Here is a 14,371-nt window from a genome sequence, read left to right as displayed (position 1 = left end):
CCCACCTGACCCCTCCGTCCGGGCTGCCCTGTGGACGTGGATGATCAGAGGTCCCGGGTCTGCACGCAGGCGCCCACCGTTCCTGCACGTAGGGGGGACCCACGGGGTCTGCGGGCCTGGCTCTGACTCTCCAAGGGGAACGGCTCCGCCAGGAGGGCGCCACGTTCACAAACGCACGCAGGTGACTGTAAGCCTCTAACCCAGCGTTTCTCAACCTTCCTAATGCCGCGACCCTTTAATACAGCTCCTCGTGTTGTGGTGACCCCCAATTTCATTGTTACAAATTGAACATAATGAAAGCATAGTGATTAATCACAAAAACAATATGTAATTATATATGTGTTTTCCGATGGTCTTAGGCGACCCCTGTGAAAGGGTCGTTCGACCCCCAAAGGGGTCGCGACCCACAGGTTGAGAACCGCCGCTCTGACACGACTGTCAGGTGGGGGCGATGAGATTTGCTGAGGGACTGCACTGGGGCACGCGAGGGCTGCTCCCGGGACAAAGACGCCGCAGGAAAACGGGGGCTCCCGTGAGTGGGATTGGAGGGTGCTGACCTGCAGTGGCCGTGAGGCGTCAGAGGAGCCTGGAGGAGGGACCGGACAGCACACTATCTGAGCGCCTTGTGTCTGAGCAGGACAGTGGGGCGACCTCCAACGTGCTCTGTGGCTGTTCTGTTGAATGTCTGGTCTCTTTGCTGATTTTCGGAGCGGAGTCTGTGTGTGGTGTCTGTGCGTGTGTGTGTGTGCGTGTGTGTGTGTGTGAGTGTGCACGCGTGTGAGCACACGTGTGGGCAGGCCTGTGGGCAGGCTTGTGGGCTGACATACTGCTGTTATAAGAGGAGGCGCTTGGTACTGACTTAACTGCGGGTGCACAGGTGAATCGGGTACGTGGCCCCCGCCCCAGAAGCTCACCGACTGCGGCCCTGCAAACAGAGGTGTCTGTGCTTCACTGAAGGAAGAGGACGGGGCGGGGGACCCCAGTAACATCGCGGTGAACACGCGTGGGTGGGGCCTCTGGTGGCCCTTGAATGACTTCACTGGGATGAACCCAGCAGTGACGCGATTGGGTCCAAGGCGGGACCTTTTTCTGATTCTGACCCGTAGAACCTGCTGTGCCACCAGGGCGCCACTCACAGCGTCTGGTGTGACGACGCACTCGCTGCCCTTCGTGTGTCAGTGCGGAGCGGTGCCCGGGGTCAGTGTGACGCACCAGCCGTCTCCGGCGCTGTTCTGCGTGCCCTGGCTCAGTCCCCTTAACAGAGCGCACATGCTCTTGGTGTCTGAGAGCTGCTGGGGGACCAGGAGGCCTTGGGGTGGCCTGCCCTGAACCCATCACTTTCTCAGCACCCCAGGGTAGGCGTTGGGGTGCAGACTGGCTCCCTGGCTGTGCCTGCTGCAGCCTGGCTTTTACTCACAGCCATTGACGCTGGCGAGCATTCTGGCCGCCTCCGGCTCGCCCGTCACGCTGCCAGCCGGGTGTGCCTCCTCGCTCACTGAAGGCGCGTCGCCTCGGGATCTGGCTCAGCTGGGCCCCGGCCCCCTCCGCTCTCCAAGGATTCACACGTTAACCAACAGCACCAGGCCCAGCGCCGCGCCCCGGGTGTCTGGCTCCTTCTCCGGCTGCTGGAACGAGCATCTCCCCAGACTCCCATGCCAACTGCAGGCCCCGCCTCACCCTCACCGCAGGTCACAGCTGCCTCGGGGAGATGACTCCTGGCTAACTGTTCTCGGTCTCGCTGCTGCTTGTGGTCATGTTTACAGCCCGAGGCGACGGTGAAAACCCAACGTCCTCTTCTGTCCACAGGATGGTCCAGCACCTCATTACAGCATCCAGACGGCAAGGAAAGACTTGTTCAGGGAGAGGATCAGGGGGGAAGGGATGGTGGCAGACGAGAGACGCCGTGGCCAGGAGGCCCGCAGGCCTCGTCCGCTAGGCCTGTGGGCTCCTCTGAGGGACGGCGCCCAGGCAGAGGGAGCGCGTGTGGGAAGTGGGGCCAAGGGGGCAGGATGGGGTCGGAGACGACAGGACGCTTCTCCTGGGCCCAGCCTGTTCCGGGGGCAGGCGCTGAGCCCTCTGCTTCTTCGGCAGATGGTGTCCCAGCGTCCAGGGCCCCGGAGGGAAGCTAACACGGCTTCTTCTGAGTTGCCAGCGTTGAAAACAATTCAGCTAACCATGGAGGAAAAAGGGGAATTTGAAGGGTTTGCGCCTGCTCACGGGACACGGGAACGGGTGTGTCTCCTCCCAGCCCTGCAGGAGGGAGGGAGCCTTTGCAGCCAGCGTTTTCCAGAGCACAGCAGTGTGTGTGTGTGTGTGTGTGTGTGTGTGTGCACGCATGTGTGTGCAAGCGTGTGTGCGTGGGGCCTTGACCTCCAGATAAAATTCACGCTGGCGAGACGTTCTCAAGTTGTATTAGCTTCTTGACAGTGAGCTTCCCAGTGGCCGTTAAGCTTCCCTCGGCCACGTGTCCAGCCCTGGACGCTCCATTAGCCGCAGGGTTGAAAGTGGCAGGACAGAAAGTGGCTGTGCCCAGGGAGGCCCATCTCCCAGAGTTCCACGGAGAAGGACGTTTCCAGAATCGCCACTACAGACCCGTACGTCCTGAGTTGGAAATGTGCAGACTCCAGGGCACCCAGTGGCCATGGCAGGAGTGGAGACGCAGACATGCTGAAGGCGGGGGATGCGATTTGCTGAGGGACTGCACTGGGACATGCGAGGGGCTCGGGTGAACTCCGGAGCTCGGCCCGGGCCGCTGCAGGAGGGGCTGGTGCCTGTGGAGAAGAGTGTGGGCGGGCACAGCAGGATGGGGGCGGGACGAGCTAGGCGGTCAGGTTTGGGTGTGTTGAGTTCTATACGCCAGCAGAGATCCATGGGACGTTGTCCAGCTGGTGGTTGGGGTCTGGAAGTCAGAGGGGGGCCCGGGCCAGGGAGGTGAATGTGGAAGTGACCTTTGGGTCATCCTGCCCAGAGGCCAGGTGTTGGCCTTGATCTTGGGTAAAGTCATTGGTTGGCTGGGATCAGCAGTGGTCCCCTGGGCCCTCGCGGGTGGGTAGGATTTGGGACTGAGGTAGGTTTGTTCTTCTCCCAGATGTTCCCCTCTGCTCCGTGAGCAGGCTGTTCTGTGAGCAGGGCCGTTCCGGGAGCAGGGCTGTTTATTCCGTGACCAGACTGTTCCATCACCAGGGCTGCTCCGTGACCAGGGCCATTCCATGACCAGGGCTGCTCCGTGACCAGGGCTGTTTATTCCGTGACCAGACTGCTCCGTGACCAGGGCTGCTCCATGACCAGGGCTGTTTATTCCATGACCAGGGCTGTTTATTCCATGACCAGGGCTATTCCATGACCAGGACTGTTTATTCCATGACCAGGGCTGTTTACTCCATGACCAGGGCTGTTTATTCCGTGACCAGGGCTGTTTATTCCATGACCAGGGCTGCTCCGTGGGCTGACATTCCGATTTGCTGATGATCTCCGTGGGTTCTGTGGGCCTGGGGCGGACATCAAGGTTGACTGGGTGCAGCGTATTGGGAGGTTCCAGTGTCCTCTGTCTTCTTCCCGGCGGCTAATTCGTTTCCAGGAGGGACTCTGCGGGAGGACAATCCCCCAATTACATGGAGAGTGAACCTGGGCAGGAAGTGTCCCTCACACATGAAGAACCCCAGGCCGGAAGCAGATCCAGGGCTGAGAGGGGGACCCAGTGATGTCCGTGTGCCCAGCAGCAGGCCGGGAGCAAGCTGATTCGCTGGCCCTACTAAGTGTCAGTGTCTGTGCTGTGTGCTGAAGCATCAACAGAAAATACGCTGGGTTCTGGTCGCAGGGCAGATGGAGCTGAGGTCCATGAAACTCCTATTGCAAATGCAAAAGACGGGAGACACGTATATATGGACATAGAGTCTGCGTTGCTTTTGAAATATGTAGCCTAGTTTGAAAGAAAAACAGAGTAAAGTCCCTGAGGTTCTAGAATGAAGAGAGAGGTGTAAGCCAGGGTAATGTTGGGCCGTGAGGCCACAGTGACGTGGCCTGGCTCGGGCCCCCAGGGACTGCGACGGTCCCTCGTGGGGACCAGGGGCGGGAAGAGTCGCTGTCGTGTCGCTGAGCCTGGAGGTCAGCAGCGTTCCCGCACCAGGGACAGCCGGTCAGAACGTGTAATAAGCCGGGCGACTGAGTGCTTCATTGTCACCCGAAGGACAGAGGAAACTGTCTGAATATTTTTACTCCCTTTTCCACGCTTAATTTGTTATAATGACCATTCGGTGTTGAACCCAAAGAAACACCAAGTTGAAGCTTTTACAATGGCATGATGACCAAATTCCTTACGTAGGAAATCAAGGGTCTTGCATTGCTTCAGAGGAAAATACAGCTCTTGGTTACCCATCCCTGGGGATGAAAGGGGCACTCGGCCCTCATTGGGTGGCTCAATGGTTGGAGCGCTGTCCTATGCACCAAAAAGTTGTGGGTTCCACCCCGGTCAGGGCCCCTGCAGGAGGCAACCAATGGACATTTCTCTCTCTCTCTCTCTCTCTCTCTCTCTCTCTCTCCCTCTCTCCTTCCCTCCCCCCCCCCTCTCCTTCCCTCTCTCTAATATCAATAAAAACATTAAACGGGAGCGTGTAGACCAGTGGTTCTCAGCCTTCCTAATGCCGCGACCCTTTAATACAGTTCCTCATGTTGTGGTGACCCCCAATTTCATTGTTACAAATTGAACATAATGAAAGCATAGTGATTCATCACAAAAACAATATGTAATTATATGTGTGTTTTCCGATGGTCTTAGGCGACCCCTGTGAAAGGGTCGTTTGACCCCCAAAGGGGTCGCGACCCACAGGTTGAGAACCGCTGGTGTAGATAGTGACCAGAAGCCAGAGAAAGGGACTTCGTTAGGTCGTCTGTTTTCGTTCTGAGTTCAACCAAAGCCTGGGATGCTGTTCCCAGACTAACCCCATGTGGCACCACGCTGTCACCCTTGACCTGGGTGGGGTATTTCATCCAGGTAATGAGAGAATAGTGTTCACCGCTACGAAACCAAACTGGTAACAGAGGATTGAAGAAGATACATTAAGAGAGAAATGTGTGGGTGGATGGTTTTCATTAATATTTTTACTCTTCAAGTCATGCTTTTGTCTGCAGCTTTTATTCAAACCCTGTTTAAAAACTGTGATTACGTGAGCACAGAATTTATACAAATATTTTTGGGCCTGGCAAAATCTTCCAGAATTTTGATATGCAAACGATATATGTATATATGCACTCTGAGCAAGAAACCACACCACTCTTTATATATGTAGTTTATTCTTCTCAGAGAGAATTTAGGTCACAGGTTCATACTACCTGTGTTCTGCCCTTGAACAACATTTGAAATACATGAAAATGTGTGCACAATTTACTGCTAAAGAATATAGCCAATAATTGCTGGAATTGTTAGCCTGTGAAGTCCAAGTCACTTGCTTTGTGTGACATGAGAAACTGGCTTTTCAGAGGATGGCATGTGGCAGCTATTGAAGTGAGTTGAGAACCTTAACAGAAATGGTCCAGTTCTTTTCAAATGTTTTGATTAAACATATTCCATGGAGATGGGAGGCCTCTTGACGAAGAATTGCTGCTGCGATGCTCATTGAGGGAAATTTAAGCAGCCAGAGCTCTGCGGCTCCGTGGGCAGGTGAATGTTCCCCAGGCCACCTTGTGTAATCGGACTTAATGACACGGAGACATTCTTGGATTGATTGCTGGAAACGTGTCTATCTTTTGCAAAAACTGTTATTAAAGCAAGGATGCTGGGCTATTTCTCTCCCACTGTGTGGACCCCTCGGAACACGGGGCCGCCCCGGCTGCCTGTCAAGGCCCCTGCCTCCTTCCCGCACGTGGCCCGCCCCCAGTACAGGTGCCTGAACAGGGCGATTGCTCTTTGGTCGGTGGTAGCATCAGTCTCGGAAGTTCCTTTCTTACGTGGCTCGTGGATGGATACGTGTTTCTTTGAACACTGAATGCAAACTATTAGACTCGCCATCATGTTCTAGAACAGCGGTCGCCAACCCGGGTCCATGGGCCACTGGTGGTCTGTGAGGTGCGCAAGGTTGGCGACCCCTGTTCTAGAACTTTGGAGAACAGGCTGCGGGCGCATCCCCTGCCCTGAGCGTGGAGAACTCTAGTAGCCGGGGAAGCCAGGGTTCTGGGCAGCACCTGCTTGACGGGGTGCCTCAGACCCAGTCTGGACCCTGCAGAGCTCGGCTCCGGCCGGGACACACCGTCAGCCAGTCCACCAGGAGCTGGAGGGCGGGGCTGCGGCCAGGAGTCAGGCTGCCCACTGCCCACAGCAGCACGGATTGTGCTCCAGCAAAATCACATGGAAGGTGAGAAGGAATGAATCCCTTTTCCCTGGACGATGGCTGCGGTCTGGTCTCGAGGTAACACTGGTGGCTTGTCAGAGCTCAGGGATGGATGAGGGTTATTAGTAAGAGATGTGCATCGCTTGTGCGAAAGCAGACACCAGGTTTGGGTCTCTTTTGCCAAATGAATTTTGTATAAATTTCAAAATCTCAATCGCAGGTTCATTTTCTTTGTCGCAGACCAGCCGGCGAGGGCACAGTGTGAGGGCGGTGCATACGGGCTGTTGTGCGAGGAGTTTGGAAGGTCAGGGCGCTTCCTCACAGGGAGCAGCTGGTTGGGTCCCATGGAAAACGCACTGCCTTTCGTTGGAAAGACGGTTTTGTTTTCTCTGTCGGCCTCAGTGTGGTGACCAGGAGGGGCCTCCGTCTCCTCATCTGTAAGGTGGGAGAGTAACGAGGCTGCAAAGGCTGTTTAAGCCCCGCCCCCCTCCCCCCGGGTGCAGCACCTGCTGTTAGGGCACTGGGCACGCTGGGCTGCGAGGAAAGGCATCTGGGAAACCTCCGCGCTCGCTGGGCAGCCCGGCCTGGAGGGCCTGGAGCGGGAAGAAGCTGGTGCTGTTGTTTCAAGAGCCCTGACACTTCATCCTATTTTAAGACCCTCTTCCTCCTCCGGCTTTCTGACAGCCTGACCCTGCCTTCAGCCATCACCTGTCAACAGCTTTACTAGGTGCCGCGAAGAAACGGGGCCTAATTAGCTGGAAAGCGAGTCTCTTAATCGCCGGGTGGAGCGGCTTTCCTTGCCCCCCACCCGTCTGTCTCAGCGTCTGCCAGACCTGCCAAGCCCACTTCGAACCCGAGCCCGCACTCCCAGCAGGTGCTTCCTCTGCGCCGTGGACCAGCGGTCCCGGCTCCGCCCGGTTCCCGGGACGGGCCTGGCGGTTCAGACGCGTTTAACCGCCTCCGTTCCTCAGGACCCTCGGGGCTGAGCTCTCCATCCAGAGCCGCCTCTGCAGACGGCGGTGACGCCCAAGGAACTGGAGCGAAGGCGTGGCCACCAGCATCCTCCACGGGGTCCCGACAACCAAAAGAGAGGATATGCCGGACAACACAGGGCCTTTCCGGACTCGCTCACCAGCCTCCTGCTGGGCACTGACCTTCCCTGTCCTCCGGGACCCTTTCCAAGGTCAAGGCCCAGAGTCAGGAAGGACGATCTGTTCTGTGACTGTCCTGGTTGATCTGTTGCTGGGGGGACCGGAACCACCAACTGTCTAGGCCTCACTTTTTCCCGCGTGAGGGTCACTGTTTTGGCATCAGTTGCCGTTATTTAAACCTTTGTTGTTTTCTTTCCTTTTTAAAAATATTTTTTTATTGATTTCAGAGAAGAAGGGAGAGGGAGAGAGAGAAGCATCAATGATGAGAGAGAATCACTGATCAGCTGCCTCCTGCACACCCCACACTGGGGATCAAGCCTGCAACCCGGGCCTGTGCCCTTGACTGGAATCGAACCCTGACCTCCTGGTTCATAGGTCAGCGCTCAACCACTGAGCCACGCCGGCCGGGTGTTGTTGTGTTGAAATAGGTAGAGATTCCAATGGTGCCTCCATCATTCCCCTGCCTCTCCCCCATGCGCTGCTCGCTCCCCTGCTCCCCCTCGCTGAGTTGTGCAAGGTGGCTGAAAGCCTGTACTTTGTCGCGTGGGCTCAGTGTTCTGTCGCCGTTAGCAGACAGGTTTCCTTCCCTTGCTTTCGCCTGGACCCCTGCAGGCGTCGTGATGCAGCATTCGGGTGGCGAGCACTCGGAGACGCAGACGCTCCAGGCAGAGGCAGGAGGTGAGAACTGGAGCGCCCTGCCCAGGGTCGGGGTCAGGCAGCCTCCTGTCAGCCGCAGTAACGACAGGCATTTCCGTCCCAGAGGGAGGCTGGCAGCTGAGCCAGGTGTGTGGGCACAGCATGGAACTGTTGCCCCTTGCTGACGGTCGCGTCTCCCTGTCCGCAGCCTCACCTGAAGGTGGACATGGCCCCTGTGGGGGTGGAGGGGCTCACAGTGGATGTTGGTTGAGGATCCCTCAGGTCCCCACGGGCATCTGTGGCGGATGCAGCCAGGAGCGTGCGCAGACGGCGGGTCTCAGCTGGGGTCCCAGAGCAGCCTCAGCATCGCCCGGGAATTGGTTTCCAAAGCCAGTTTCAAGCTGTGATTGCGGAGCTGGGGGTGCTGGGCCGGAGACATGTGTGAAGAGCCCTCCAGGCGGCTGGTTCGCCTCTGACGTCCGCAAAGCCGCCCGCGTGCTGTGGCAGCTGTGTGAGACACAGGTTGTTTCAGGCAGCTCGCTGTGCTAGACTCTCACTCGGAAAAGTGCCTGAAGAATAAGACTGGTTCTCGGAAGTCACGGTTAATTATGTTTTTTCTAAGATGATGTAGAATTAATTAGCTCGAATGATTGCAGACTTGGCCTCTGGGTAGGTCAGGCCCCCAGATGGGATAATCTGTTAGTGAAAAGAACAGCTGTCCGTCACGTGGACAGTTTTAAATAACATTGGTTACACTTCAGGAGGAGCATGGGGTGCTGCCCCTTCACTTAGGGCTTCTCTGTCCCTCGTGAGAGAGTGACAGATGTGGACGGGGAAGCCGGCGCCTGACTGAACCGCCGCGTGTTTCCCTATCGCACGCTACTGACGTGTCTGTGTGTTTCAGGTCCCAACTGCTTTGCAGAAACCGCCGTCATCCCCGCCGGGCGAGAGGTGAAGACGGACGAGTGCACCGTCTGCCACTGCACCTACGAGGAGGGCACGTGGCGGGTCGAGCGGCAGGCCACGTGCACCCGACACGAGTGCCGGCAGCGGTAGGCCCGGCCGCACGGGACGCCGGCTCCTGGAACACTTCCCTGACGCGAACATTCGAGGGGACTGGGAAGTGCCACCCAAAAGGAGACTTTTGATGAGGAACAATGGGGGATTGTCGGGACTTTGGCTTTTCTTTGTAACAATTACTGCAAGAGAAGGAAGAGGATATAGTTCAGAACATCACCGAGAACTCTGGGCAGGAAGCCTCTCTCTCAATAAACGTGCTATTTTCAGAGCAAGTGCAGTCAAGTCCACTGTTCTCTGTGCGATGGATTTCTATCCCCGTCAGAGAGCTCACCGCTGTTTTCTATAGACACAGATTAAAATGCTGTGCTGCCCACGTCTGCACTGTGCGCCTTTTCAGTTCGTCCCCATCACGTGACGTTGTTGGGGGCTGATCCTCCTCCACGTCTCGGAACGCTGTACCCATGAGCAGGTCATGAAATAATGGGGCTGATTTCTCCTGGGGCCCTGCCCACAGGCGGTTTCATTTCAGAGGTATAGCTAGTGTCTGTCCTTGGAAGGCCCAGTGTGATTCACACAAATGTAATGTTCCCGTCTTGCACTTTATTGCTGTTGTCACCTCCATGCTCTGTCGCTTGGAAAATGCAGGTGTCAGGTAACTGATGGGCACTTTTTCTGTTCATCTGAAGCACCCCTGCTGGATGGACACATACATGTTTCATTTTCACTGACATTACTTTGTCTCCTAATCATGAATTTAAATTGTCCCCTAGACCGAGGAGCAGGGTGAGCTGGACAACTTGCACCATTGTTCCATCCAGCTGAAGCAGGCAGTAAAATAGGGGTTCCCTTGACTGACTGGAGGGGAGTTAAGGCAGATGAACTCCTGATTGAGTCTATGCCTGAAGTCTGAATGGGCACAGAAACCCCAGCACTCCATTCAGTGGACTCACGCTTCTCCTCAGAATGACCACAGCTTTGGCCCTAAATTATGATTACCCAAAATTTCAAAGATAAAGCATATTATCAAAGCTGAGGAGGCACCCAGGCCTATGAGACAAGCTGAACACAAAGGGCAGAAACCAAGAACAATAGGGACAGAGTTATAGGGTCTCCAAAGAGTGGAATAATCAGAATCCATGCAGGATAACAGTGCTGTGCTCAAGGAGGTACAGGATAAAAATGCAAATCTCAGCAGAGTCTTAGAAACCTAACAGGCCAGTCAAATGGAAAAGAACCAAATAAGAATTTGGAACTGAGCCAAAACCGGTTTGGCTCGGTGAATAGAGTGTCGGCCTGCGGACTGAAGGGTCCCAGGTTCGATTCCGGTCAAGGGCATGTACCTTGGTTGCGGGCACATCCCCAGTAGGAGGTGTGCAGGAGGCAGCTGGTCAATGTTTCTCTCTCATCGATGTTTCTAGCTCTCTGTCCCTCTCCCTTTCTCTCTGTGGAAAATCAATAAAAATATATATTAAAAAAAAAGAATTTGGAACTGAACAATATAATAACTAAGATTAAAGATTCAGTTGAATGAGTTTAACAACCTATTAGACATAGTTTAAGAGAAAATGGTGAACTTGAATACAGAGCACCAACAAGAAGCACATGTAGAAAACGCATAAGGAAGCACAAGAGAGTAAAGAATGTGGTGAGCTTTTAAAGCTACAGAGGGAGAGAAGGGAGAGAATGGAGCAGAATCAACACTGAACAGGTAATGGCTGATAGTCCTCTGAAGCTGATGGACCACGTGCAGTGAAGAGTTCCAGAGCAGCACCACTACAGTGAAACAAGGGAAATGAAAATCCCCAAGCAGCCAGAAGACAAATACTGATTCCATTCGCAAGCAATTATAATGATATGGTATCCAAAGGAACCATGGAATTCTGGAGACAGTTGGATATTTTCAATGTGCAGAAGGAAAATAACTGCTAATTTAGAATTCTAGACACAGAAATAGCACCTGTAGATCACTACAGTACCCACAGGTGCCCCAAAAATGTGGAGGCTTCCATCATTTTTACGAACAGTGTGAAAGTCATAGTATAGTTTTACTCCCTTGGCCTCTTTCTTACACATCTGTTATTTAGGTGTATTTTAAATCTGACAAGTCTTTACTTTTATTTTTCTAATAGCCACTATTGATTTAGCTATATCCCCATATTTGTGATTTGATTCCTTCTTTCACTTTTTATTGCAGATTATTTTCTTCTGCCTGAAGAATATTTTTTGGTATATTTTGAAATGAATTTCCAGTAGTGGTAGTATTTTTCAGCTACTACTCAATTGAAAATATCTTTATGTTGACTGCATTCTTAAAGGACAAGGTTATAAAATGGTGAAGGACCAACAATTATTTGATCTTGATAAGGACGTATGCTATAATTTATAGGGTAATATTTTTACATTTAACTGGTGGAATGGAAAGGAGACAAAATAATAATAAAAGATATAGAAGACCTGAATATTATAATTAACAAAGTTGACCTAGTGGACAGGTACATAATTCTTCTTGAAAAAATTATGGGATATGTATTTTTTTAAAGTATATGTGGAAAATTTATAAACAAAGACTTTATGCCAAGCCATAGTACATTATAAAAAACTGACATCACACAGAATGTAAATACTGACACCAGTTCAGTTAGACTATATGTCATGAGAAAAGCCAAACAAAAACTCTTCCTATGCTGCAAATTAAGAAATAGAATTCTAAATGTCCCTGGGACAAAGGAGATGCCACAATAAAAACTGTCACCCTCATGCCCTCGATCATGAACAAAACGAGAGAGCAGGCACGAGGAGCCAGTGTTGGGAATGGAAGGGGAGGCGTCGCTGCAGACATGGCGTCGGTGCTCGCGGCGGTGGCTGTGGAGGCAGCGGCAAGTCACCAGTCCCCTTGCTCCTCACACGGGAAGACAGGCGCTTGTCAGAGCTGTGACACCTTCATTCCCTGCCATCCCCAGCGCTTCCTACAGTGGGCGCTGGAGCCTCCCATCCACTTTTACCCCAGGACACCCAGAGGATGGGTGGCACTCCTCCGTCCCAGGTGCCATGGCATGCCGTTTCCCCCAGATGGCGGGGGTCAGCCCTTGTACAGTCCCCTCCTTCTGACCGCTGGCTCAGCAGCACGAGGTGGACGTTCTGGGTTGCAATAATAGAAGCGTTCCTCCCTCACACATACCTCTGAGCTCGCCTTGTCCCAAACTGCAGACACAAGACATGCTTTGCTACTCAACACGGCGTAATCATGAGAAGCCACTCCTACCGCCCTCCCTCCAACACACGCCTAGTTCTGGGACCCATGAGTTTAGCTACAGAAGCAGCACCGCCAACCATCCCTGTCACAGAGGTGGGGAAAGTTCCAGGGGCTTCCACCAGGCCTTTCTTACAACCATCACCGTCGCTCCACAGACATAAAATCAATGAGGGACCCGTGGCCAGCTGCCATCGCTTGGTGATTTAGAGCGGAACTCGTACCCTGGAGGACGGTGCCTCCCTGACGCAGCGCTGCCACTCGGCTGGGACCATCAGAGTCTGACGGGCTCCCCACAGCCGTAGTCCAGCTGCTCCAGGACATGGGGTCCGTGGTGCTACCAGTAAATGACCCGAGTGGAAGCCCACTGCACAGCTCATTCCTGTCCAATGAGCACCCGCTCAGCAGCAGTGTTGTGATAAACATGACGACAGCGATAGAAAGCATGCAGTACATTCACAGATGGTGGAGTTGGCAGGAATTCTGGAGAGCAAGTCCACTCCAGCTCCAGTGGGAACGGAGCGCTGGCCCTTCCGCGGTGAAGCTGGCCCTTCGCGGTGAAGCTGGCCAGGGAGCCGCCTGCTGCCCGGCGCTGGCGGGCTCCTTGTTGGGCTCTGACTGCGTGGGAACACCGGGCACGCAGAGGGGCTTGGTCAGATGGCACCTGGTAGCCCAGCAGATCGTCCGTCTCTGTCCCCGAGACAAGGACGAGAACGAGGAGCTGCCCACAGGCCGCAGAACGGCCGTCTTGTCCGTTGGCTGAGCAGGCCCTCCAGTTTCTCGGGGCGTTCGCTCTCCGTGCAGGTCCGTTTCCTCCCAGCACGTTGGTACCAAATTCCCACTCTTGTTCTTCCAAGTCCCCGATCATTGACTTGTTTACAAATGTCTGCGGCTCCACACCATCAGCTCTCATTCCCCAAGTGGGGAAGCAGGTGCACGGCTCCAGATCCCGCCTGCACAAGGTGCCTCTTTTCCACGCCCGTCAGCCCCGAGGTGCCTGCGGCTGTCCACTGGGGGCGCTGTCAGCCATCTGGAAGTCTGCGCCAACATCTCCCCCCTGAATGTGTCGCAGAGAAGTCCCCACAAGCTGGTAGACACAGGCGGAAGGGAGGAGGCGCGAGGAGGAGCCGTGAGACCCTGAGCCACTTGCTCATGGGCCGCACTCTGCCGTCAGGACCTGCCTGAGCCCAGCTCCGTACACACCAGGCGCCCCCGGGGCTCACGGAGCTGCTGTGCACACCTCACTTCGCGGCTCAGTGTCACGCACTCGTACGCGTGACTCTCTCACCTGGACACCTGTTTTGGTTCAGTCACAGGTTCTACCCTCACTCAGGGGAGAGGGTTCTCCAGAGTAGAACTCAGGAGACGGCCCGTCGGTGTGTCTGGCATGGCCTGTGCGCCCCAGATGTCTGATCCAAACTGCCCAGACACCGCAAGGCCTTTGACGTGCAGGGTAGGTCACGGGGTACCAGACACCCTGCAACTGCCAGGACTCAGGTCAGGTCTGGGCTCAGCAGCAAAGGCAGGGCTGTGGGAGGGAGCGCCTCCACTCCGCGGCCGGCGGCTGCCTCTCGGCACGAGCAGCCCAGGAGGTGTGGGAGCCCGGCTCAGCGCCCGCGTCCTCACCTCGGCTTGGAGGGGCCCAGTCTCTGTCCCGAGTGATGCCCCACCTCTCACATGGGAAACGCCTCAGGTGGTGGGCAGGTGCTTTGCTGCTGGGCCCACAGAAGCCTGCAGGGAGGGCGGCCGTTGCCACGGGAAGAAAGGCCTGCTTCCCTGGAAGCCATAGAAAGCTTCTGGGTCTCAGGCCCGACTTCACATCCCCCCACCAAGTGCAGGGGGAGCAGCTGGCCCCTGGGGCCCATACTCCCCTCTCCATTAAAGAGCCCCACCCGCCTGCTGGGGGCATTGACGCCGGCCTCAGGGGCACTGGGCCTGGGTGACGGGCGGCCGCTCAATTAGAAAGCTGAGCAACCACGGGTTTTGTAAGC

The 14,371-nt window shown here is 54.9% G+C and overlaps 1 protein-coding gene across 3 annotated transcripts in view; it reads left to right on the top strand.

Annotated features, from left to right (window-relative positions):
* Positions 1 to 10,568, top strand: part of VWC2 (von Willebrand factor C domain containing 2) — a 30,360-nt gene extending 19,792 nt beyond the window's left edge. For all 3 annotated transcript variants that reach the window (XM_070425235.1, XM_070425234.1, XM_070425232.1), the window contains one exon: positions 9,015 to 10,568. In XM_070425235.1, the coding sequence (XP_070281336.1) occupies positions 9,015 to 9,166 (152 nt within the window). In that variant the 3' untranslated portion in view covers positions 9,167 to 10,568. The remainder of the gene's footprint in view (positions 1 to 9,014) is intronic.
* Positions 10,569 to 14,371: the final 3,803 nt, after the last annotated feature.

The sequence above is a fragment of the Myotis yumanensis genome, unplaced genomic scaffold (assembly GCF_028538775.1).
Source record: "Myotis yumanensis isolate MYYU_CA2020_CCGP unplaced genomic scaffold, mMyoYum1.0.hap1 SCAF_9, whole genome shotgun sequence".
Taxonomy (NCBI): Eukaryota; Metazoa; Chordata; class Mammalia; order Chiroptera; family Vespertilionidae; genus Myotis; species Myotis yumanensis.
This window is presented reverse-complemented; position numbering and strand designations above follow the sequence as displayed.